General features: G+C 37.8%; 1 protein-coding gene across 1 annotated transcript in view; it reads right to left on the reverse strand.

Moving 5' to 3' along the window:
- Nucleotides 1–7,128: 7,128 nt before the first annotated feature.
- Nucleotides 7,129–10,174, reverse strand: part of MIIP (migration and invasion inhibitory protein) — a 28,212-nt gene continuing 25,166 nt past the window's right edge. The window contains exons 7-10 of the mRNA XM_053690072.1: nucleotides 9,785–9,911; nucleotides 9,238–9,334; nucleotides 8,829–8,951; nucleotides 7,129–8,238 (exon numbers count right to left, since the gene is read on the reverse strand). Of these exons, the coding sequence (XP_053546047.1) occupies nucleotides 8,146–8,238; nucleotides 8,829–8,951; nucleotides 9,238–9,334; nucleotides 9,785–9,911 (440 nt within the window). The 3' untranslated portion in view covers nucleotides 7,129–8,145. The remainder of the gene's footprint in view (nucleotides 8,239–8,828; nucleotides 8,952–9,237; nucleotides 9,335–9,784; nucleotides 9,912–10,174) is intronic.

Raw genomic sequence — 10,174 nt, forward strand, 5'->3', positions numbered from 1 at the left:
GAACGCAGGGATGTGTTCCAAGCACTGTTTGACGAAATTTTTTGATTGATGTGTTTGCTATGTGTTTGCTTAAGCTGTCAGTATATAATGTGTTCATGTTTGTCACAAGTGTTCACTTTTTTTGATTTAAAGAAAGGGACTTGAGTTCCCTGAAACGTCATCTAATAAAGTTGACCTTTTTTTCACAAAATCCTGAGAGTGCACTATTTATTGGAAGTATACATTTGGCTATATTTGCCCCCAGGTGGCTGGAGTGGCATATATACATGCATACATACATATATATACATACATACATATATATACATACATTTATCCAGGCTGGTATAGCACTTACAGTAACTTAGTATATATAAATACACTGTATATCCTGCCCGGGGTGCTTTAAAAAGCAAATTCATGTATCCATGAATCAAAGTAAAAAGCACTCACCGGGTCTTGAAAGCAAACACCTGTTTAATAAAAGTGATGTTTCGGGGTTGCCCCCGTCCTCAGACAATATTTACAGAGTAGTGAACAAACTTACCCCTTTATCAGAACCCAACTCCCATCTGCGGTACTGTTGGCGGCGTTCCGGAAGTACAGCAACCGCGTGGTACGTACCTACGTCATAGGCTGCCGTGCGGCAGACCTGTGTTAGATTATAAACATAGTAAAAAACAGTATAACAAAAGCGTGCAGGCAGTAATAACAGAATCTATTCACTTCCTTACTCATTATGTATGTTACAGGATTTTGAAAACACTAGCATGTTTAAAGGTGCCATTACATATGGGGCTGCATAATATTAGTACAGGCTTTTTGCTATTAATAAAGGCAAAGATAAACAATTCAAAACATAGGGATCTATTTTGTCCTAACTACGTGAATTCAAAATTGGCCATTTATCTAGCAATATCATATGCTATAGTATCTATATAGATTACGTCTAGCCAATAATCGGACCAATAATTACTGAAGTACATTCAGTAATTATTGTTATGTCTGTATGTATCAGAGCCGTCGCTAGCACTCTCCCACCTTGAGGGAGATCTGGGGGCTCCCACCCGCTCCTACCCCAGCGATTGGGCCTGTATAGTGACAGGCATCGCCGGGGCTTCACCTTTTGCATGATGACATCACTGCGCAACTTTATTTTAAATTGACAAGAATAGGAAAAGGGGGCATGCTGCTTAAAAGCCTGTATCTCAGGCATCTGAGCCGCTACAGACCCCCAAGGCCCACCGTTGGAAAGGTAATTTCCTAACCTTCCCAATGGTATAAGTCTGAAGATTGGGGAAAAAAAAGTTAAAAAAATATATAAAAAAAAAAAAAAAAACTTAAATCAGCTTAAAACCCAGGTGGGAAAGTGCTTAGCACTCAAAGGGTTAAAAGGACATTAAACGTGCCAATATTAAAAACATAGTGAGAAATGAATTTAAAGGGACAGTGTATTGTGATTTTTTCTAACATTTAATGTCTTACCAATGACCGACTTTACCTGCTGGAAAATGTAAGTAATGGTCCTCAGCACTCGTTATAAAATTTTAATGCTGTTTATTCACATAAAAAAAGCGACGTTTCGGGGTCGCAGACCCTTATTCATGCTTAATAAGGATAAGCATGAATAAGGGGCTGCGACCCAGAAATGTCGCTTTTTTTATGTGAATAAACAGCATTAAAATTTTATAACGAGTGCTGAGGACCATTACTTACATTTTCTATTTGTGTAAGGACCTGGCAGTGTCCTTGGGTCTCTCGTGCACTATTCCTGGAGTGTGCTGTTCCTGTTTGTCTTATCTCAAGACTTTACCTGCTGGAGTGTATTAAATTGTTTTTATCCCCACCTAGGTAATAAAATGTTAATTTTGCATTGTTCTCTCTAAAAATGCTATATTCAAAGCATTCTCATAATAGCGCTATGTTCCAAATCCGCATAGCAATCACAATTGCAGGTGAAATGTTCTAAAGGGCTCAAATCATCATTTTAAGGTAGCGTCACAGAGGTGTTTTAGTGTGCTTTACTGTGTGCTTCGAGTGGCGGAATGTTCAAAGCGCGACGTGCAGCGAGGGTTTAATGATCCCTTTAGACAATGTGAAATGACAATACATTTTACATGTGTCAACTGAAACTATTTTGTTACAATACAATCGTGAAACTTGTACATAAATAACAGATATGAGCTGGGGGGTTGCGGGTATATTATTCATGTGTATACATTTTATACTGTAAAATAGTAGGTAATGTTTTATGTATTTTAAAGGGACAGTGAATGTAAAAAATGTTATCTAATTCTGCACATATTGCAGAATTATGTAACATTATGTTAGCGACAACTTTAAAAATCTAAAGTTGCACTTACCTGGTCTCCATTCCAGGCTCTTCTAATCATGTCTTCTTTTTCAAAAGTGGTTTGCGGCCACGCTGTCTAATCACAGCGTGCTCGATCGCGCTATTGAACTGAATGTAGTGCGCTCCCTCTCTGGTCTGGTAGCAGAAGCGAGCTATATTTAGTTCAATAGTGCGATCACGGACGTGCCCGCGAGCCGCTTTTGAAAAAGAAGACATGAACAGAAGAGGCTGGAGAGTAGACCAGATAAGTGCAAATGTGCAGAATTATACATTATTTTTTACATTTACTGTCCCTTTAACTAAGTACATATTAAAATGAACATCTTCATTTTTGGATTTTTTAATTTTAGCAACAAGATTTCATGTATGGAATATAAATATCACACTGAACACAGTGGCCACAAATGTTTTTGGTTTAAAACAATGCACTGATTAAAAAAGACGCACTAAGTAAATCGAGTTTTTAAAAGAAGGCGGCTTTTTAACATTGTGCAAACTTCTAATATTGTGGTCACACTGTACCAAACGCCTTTACTTTTAATAACACGTTTGGACAGCTAAGGTTTACTTCTAATATTGTGGTCACACTGTACCAAACGCCTTTACTTTTAATAACACGTTTTGGACAGCTCAGGTTTACGTCTAATATTGTGGTCACACTGTACCAAACGCCTTTACTTTTAATAACACGTTTTGGACAGCTCAGGTTTACGTCTAATATTGTGGTCACACTGTACCAAACGCCTTTACTTTTAATAACACGTTTGAAGAGCTCTGGTTTACTTCTAATATCGTGGTCACACTGTACCAAACGCCTTTACTTTTAATAACACGTTTGGACAGCTCAGGTTTACTTCTAATATTGTGGTCACACTGTACCAAACGCCTTTACTTTTAATAACACGTTTGGACAGCTCAGGTTTACTTCTAATATTGTCGTCACACTGTACCAAACACCTTTACTTTTAATAACACGTTTGAACAGCTCAGGTTTACTTCTAATATTGTGGTCACACTGTACCAAACGCCTTTACTTTTAATAACACGTTTGGACAACTCAGGTTTACTTCTAATATTGTGGTCACACTGTACCAAAGGCAGCAAGCTGTATACTTTCCTTTGGAAGGGGCTTTGCCACTTGTCTGTACAGTGGGAGTTTGCCCACTTTATTTTTAACAATATTTTACCTGCAAGAATGGTTAAACTGAAATGATCAGGCCCTAAGTATTTGGCCTTGCTGTGTATACATTGAGAGAGGATGACTTTGTGTGTATATAGAGAGATAAGCTAGGTGGTCTTATCTCCCTGCAAACTCAGCCGATTTGCTTGTGTCATTAATACAACTAGCAGAAACAGCTATTTTATACACAAAAATATACCTAAATGAGCAATGTCCTATCGATTTTAAACCTTGCATATCATTAGAAACACATTAATGGTGAACTAGATTTAGAGTACACTGTCCCTTTAACCCCTTAAGGACAAGGCCATTTTTCAATTTCTTTCCCTTAAGGACCAAGGCTATTTTTACATTTCTGCTGTGTTTGTGTTTAGCTGCAATTTTCCTCTTACTCATTTACTGTACCCACACATATTATACACCGTTTTTCTCGTCCTTAAATGGACTTTCTAAAGACACCGTTATTTTCATCATATCTTATAATTTACCATAAAAAAAATTATAAAATATGATGAAAAATGGAAAAAAAAACACACGTTTTCTAACTTTGACCCCCAAAATCTGTTGCACATCTACAACCACCAAAAAACACTCATGCTAAATAGTTTCTAAATGTTGTCCAGAGTTTAGAAATACCCAATATTTACATGTTCTTTGCTTTTTTTGTAAGTTATAGGGCAATAAGTACCAACAGCACTTTGCTATTTCCAAACCATTTTTTTTTTTTCAAAATTAGCGGTAGTTACATTGGAACACTGATACCTGTCTGGAATCCCTGAATATCCCTTGATATGTATATTTTTTTTTAGTAGACATCCCAAAGTATTGATCTAGGCCCATTTTGGTATATTTCATGCCACCATTTCACCGCCAAATGCAATCAAATAAATAAAATTGTTCACTTTTTCACAGACTTTTTCACAAATATTAGGTTTCTCACTGAAATTATTTACAAACAACTTGTGCAATTATGGCACACATGGTTGTAAAATGCTTCTCTGGGATCCCCTTTGTTTAGAAATAGCAGACATATATGGCTTTGGCGTTGCTTTTTGGTAATTAGAAGGCCGCTAAATGCCGTTGCGCACCACATTTGTATTAGGCCCAGCAGTGAAAGGGTTAATTAGGTAGCTTGTAGGGTTAATTTTAGCTTTTAGGGTAGTGTAGTAGACAACCCAAAGTATTGAACTAGGCGAATTTTGATATATTTCATGCCACCATTTCACAGCTAAATGCGATCAAATAAAAAAAAAATTTCACTTTTTCACTAACTTTGGGTTTCTCACTGAAATTATTTACAAACAGCTTGTGCAATTATGGCACAAATGGTTGTAAATGCTTCTCTGTGATCCCCTTTGTTCAGAAATAGCAGACATATATGGCTTTGGCATTGCTTTTTGGTAATTAGAAGGCCGCTAAATGCCGCTGCGCACCAAACTTGTATTATGCCCAGCAGTGACAGGGTTAATTAGGTAGCTTGTAGGGAGCTTGAAGGGTTAATTTTAGCTTTAGTGTAATCAGCCTCCCACCTGACACATCCCACCCCCGATCCCTCCCAAACAGCTCTCTTCCCTCCCCCACCCCACAATTGTCCCCGCCATTTTAAGTACTGGCAGAAAGTCTGCCAGTAATAAAATAAAAGTTTTATTTGGTTTTTTTTTTATTATTTTAAAAAATAATAATCAAATTCTGCTGTGTAGGATCCCCCCCTTAGCCCCCAACCTGCCTGATCCCCCCCCCCAAAGAGCTCTCTAACCCTTCCCCCACTAACTATTAGTCACCATTTTGGGTACTGGCAGCTGTCTGCCAGTACCCACTTTGCAAAATAACTTTTTTTTTTTTTTTTAAACCTAACATTTTCTGTAGTGTAGCTGCCCCCCTCCATACCCTACCAGATCACCCCTCCTCTGCACCCACCACCCTCTCCCAGCAAAAAAGCCCTCCACAATTGCCTTAGATCGCGGATGCACGTGCACCCGCCCCTCCAGCGCGTGCTCCCGGCATAGAGAACAGCCGGAACGAAGTTCCCCAGTGATGGGCCGCCCACCCACCCACCTCCCTGCAATGGCTCCCACCCACCAACGATCGGTACCATCACTGGCCGATGCAGAGAGGGCCACAGAGTGGCTCTCTCTGCATCGGTGTGCCTAAAAAGGTATTGCAGTGATGCCTCAATATCGAGGCATCACTGCAATACCTTGAAAGCGGCTGGAAGCGATCAGGATCGCTTCCAGCCGCTTGAAACCCTTAACGACATACAGGGTACGTAGCTGGTCTTTAAAGACCAGCTTGTGTAAGACGTACCCTGTACGTCATGAGTCGTTAAAGGGACAGTCTAGTCCAAAATAAACTTTCATTATTCAGATAGGGCATGTAATTTAAACAATTTTCCAATTTACTTCTATCACCAATTTTGCTGTGTTCTCTTGGTATTCTTAGTTGAAAGCTAAATCTAGGAGGTTCATATGCTAATTTCTAAGCCCTCGAAGGCTGCCTTAGTTCAGGGCATTTTTTCACCACTAGAGGGTGTTCGTTCATGTGTTTCCTATAGATAACACTGTGCTCATGCACGTGGAGTTCATATGAGCCAGCACTGATTGGCTACAATGCAAGTCTTTCAAAATAACTGAAATAAGGGGGCAGTTTGCAGAGGCTTAGATACTGTGTAGGTTATGCAAAACTAGGGAATAGGTAATAAAGGGATTATCTATTTTTTAAAACAATAAATATTCTGGTGCAGACTGTCCCTTTAAGTTTATAAATATATAATGCAGCCAAAGCTTATCCGCAAAACGGTTTCTGTTTTAACCCCCAATAACCCCTCTAATTCAGGCATAGTTTCGTTTGCGGCAAGCTCCCCCCTGGGCATTTCCATATATAGAAGGTGCTATCTAGACTATAGCTTCTGCAGAATGCACTTGTGCACAGTAGGGGGCAGAGTCACATGACACCTGACTTAAGCAGTGCACAGTATAATGCTGAAGCTTTCACACGCGACATTATCCCCATGGAAACGAGCAAGCCTCTTGGCAACAAACAATAGCAGTACCTGCTGTCCCTCCTCAACCCCCCTTACTTGCATACGTAATTATCCTCACTTGCACACTTTTGTTACATGATACTAAAAGGTTTGGAGTAGGACACTGATACGGGGGAGGAGCAGGCTACACTAAAGTGTAAGTAATTTTTATAAATGTTATTAAAATACTTATAAGCTTTTTTTTTACACTTATTTATATCAGTTAAACCTTTTATAATATCCACAAAACTCAAAATGTTTGCTGGCACTTTAACTGTACAAAGCAATAACAATTTATTCTTGATGAGGATACAAAAATACAGTAGTATTGATTCTGAAATATATTAATTCCCATATCTTCTTAAAGAGAACAATATTTTACCATGTACAAAATGTCATAAATAGACAAAAAGGATTATGCAACAGCTCCAAAGCAAAGGCTAAGGAAAACAAATACCATCACTTATTGAGGCAGGTCTAGTATCATTTTATTCTATATACGGATTAATAGACGTGTGTAAAAACTAATGAGTTTGTGTTATTCATTGCATTCGTCTGAAAATGATAAATGATCAGTCCCTATAAAGAAAAACAAAATGGACAAAAAAAAGTGTTTTATTGACTCGATAATGTGGTTAAATCAGTTAATATAAAGTCTGGGAAAGCTTCAAACTATTTAAAATGTACACCATTAAAAGGGACAGTCAACACCAAAACTTGACATTTCAACAATACATAAAATGTTTCATTATTTCAAGAGAACCATTATTGCAATATACATTTATTATTTATCTTTCAGCTTTTTGTTGTAATATACGTTTGTTTCACTTTCTCCCAGGGATGCTTGGGTTAATACTTTTAGGCAATTTTGCATCAACAATCATGATAGGCAAATAATTATTTGCAATAGTAACTACGTTGAATTAGTGCTACCCCAATCTGCACATGTGCAAACAGAGTTTGTGCTATAGCTGAATATTAGTTTGTGATTGGTTAGCAAGGGTCATTTTGTTCTGAGGGACAGGGAAATCAGTGAAAAGAATTAACATAAAACAATTCTCATTTGACAAAATAAAGCTGCAGTTTTCATTGCAAAATTCTTATATATGTAGGTTTATTATTATACGGTTTACAATTTGTGTTTAGTGTCCCTTTAAATTACAGGAAAGGGGGCAAAATAAGCAAAAAAAAGTGTATTGCAAGGATGTTTTAGTCTATGTAATTAACCACTTTGAGATTAGAATATAAAACGTTAAATGACGATTTAAGAAAAATAAAAAATAAAATGTTTATTCACATGAAAAATAGAAACTACACAGCAGTTTTAGGCTCGTCATTTAGCAAGACAGAAATCACATTTTTATTTTCTTATTCTCATCCACTCATTTTATTAGATCACAAAACAGCAGTTTTAGCACTTTGTTTAGTCATCTCAGCCAAAAACTTGCCCCCCTTGATCTAGTCAGAGCAGAAGTGAGAGCGAGACAAGCAGGCTGTTGATCAGTGGTGGACAAGCTCAGAATATCTCAGTATATTGGTCACAGTCTCTTGTAATTAGTTTCGCTCGCCCAGAGGGCAAACGTATTGTAACAATATTGTAATTCATTGTTTTGTTTATTTTGCTTTGCTGTGCTGGAAATGGATGGAGCGAGACATATTGAGAAGACTCTCCGATCTTGCCCTAGCTGCATACAGAGAGATGTTATCCTGCAAATAAAAAATAAAGTATAGAAGAGGAGAAAAGAGAGAGCATTGTAAATGTCTATATTATCTTAAAGCACACTAGAGGACACTGAATATAACAAAGTAACACAAATATAAAACTTGCCTACAGGAGCACTGCACTTGCACAAGAGAATCTGTGTTTAAAACATATATGGGAGGCAAAAAGTGATGCTGTTGGCGAGTGGTTGTGCACGTCTGTAGCGGAGCAGGGAATTAGTTTAACTGTACAAGGGTAGATATGCAGGTTCTTAGCCAGAGGTTAAATCCCTTTGTTTTTGTTTAGATTTGTAAAACCCTACAAGAATGTCAAGTTAATTCTAATTTAAAGTTTATATCAGTCTTTAAAACAAATCTTGTGTTTTACCTTTTTATTCCATAATACTATTATACGAGTTAACATTTAAGGAGGATTATAAAAAGGTATGGGAATATTTCTTTTATTGTGGCTACATTTAGAGTGCAATGAAATACAACATGAACAGGATTATCTCCATGTCTACAAACAGAATCCCAAGAGATACAAAAAGCCAGTGGGCTCCAATCACACATCTGTCACTCATTACACTACTTACTATATTAATATCATTTGTTTTCCCAGACACGGCTGCTTTTGGTTCCACTGATGTTTTAAGGTCCAAGCTTGTGACGTTGAACTCAGAGGACGGTACAGCATTTTCCCAGCCAGCTAAGCAGTGCTGTTGAACAAGAAAAAATATCCAACTCGCTTATATGAAAAACATAAAAGTCCACTATACATTAAAGGGACATGAAATTACTACACCACTGGGTGCTAGCCTTTGATTAGCAGCTAATCACATATGCCTCTAGTCACTAAATCACCATGTGTGTTCAACTAGCTCACAGTCAAAACACATCCTAGAAAAAGTGTGTCCACTGATAAATGAATATTCATGAGTAAGGAGAATTTTACAGCACAAACATTTTAAAGTGAGTTGGGACTATTAAAGTCTGTATACTTACAGATGGTAGAGCGAGGCTGTCTGTAGGATCAAAGCTTCGCCTACGGTGTGCTTTGTATTTATACGGAGGCTGAAGGGTAGATCTGGGAATGCTTATCCTGCAATAGATGAATGTTTAGTGGGACGGACAGAGGGCGGCCATACACGGTGCCTATGAATATTACACGATAAATAATAAACCAAAGGAATCATAGAAAAGAGATTCCATGGTAAATCCCATTTTCTACTCAAAACACCAGCTTGACATTTTATTATTTGTTTTTCCTATATATTATTCATAAGAATGTGACCAATACATATCGAGCAACTAGTAATGGATTTAACGAGCCCTTCGCAGTTTCACGGCTACACATGCACAGCTTAATCTGTGAGACAGTTATGGTTCCTTCACTTACTGTGTATTGATGACATTTTTATGAATAAATAATTGGGCTGCAACTCTATGACTGTTTTGGCAGTGACCGGTGTCACAATAGTGCTGGTATGATTAATAATTTATATGTTGCAATTAAATACTAAATCAGAACAACTGTTAGATGGACACGGACCGGATATACGCAGGCTCCTCTAATGTAGGGTGCCGCCTGGATCTGCGTTTTTTACAGATGGGGCAGGCAGATTCAGGGCCCATAGGTGATGTAAACAAACGATCGTTCACTCGATAGCAGTAGACACCTGCAATTCAAAACGCATAAATCAGATTCTTTTCTCACACATCCACTAAGCATCTCGCAATAAATCACTAAATTACTAGTTTCGCCTATTTAAAGGGATAGAAAGGTCAAAATGAAATGTGCATGGGTGCATTTAAATTTGCAACATACTTTCATTAGCAAAAATGCTTCTAGTAAGAGTTATTACAGTTTTTATGTAGCATACGCACATATGCTGTGAGGGGCAGTGCATCAGTATTCAAACACCATGCCTGCTCAGGGAGT

Source organism: Bombina bombina, chromosome 8 (genome assembly GCF_027579735.1).
Source record: "Bombina bombina isolate aBomBom1 chromosome 8, aBomBom1.pri, whole genome shotgun sequence".
Lineage (NCBI taxonomy): Eukaryota > Metazoa > Chordata > Amphibia > Anura > Bombinatoridae > Bombina > Bombina bombina.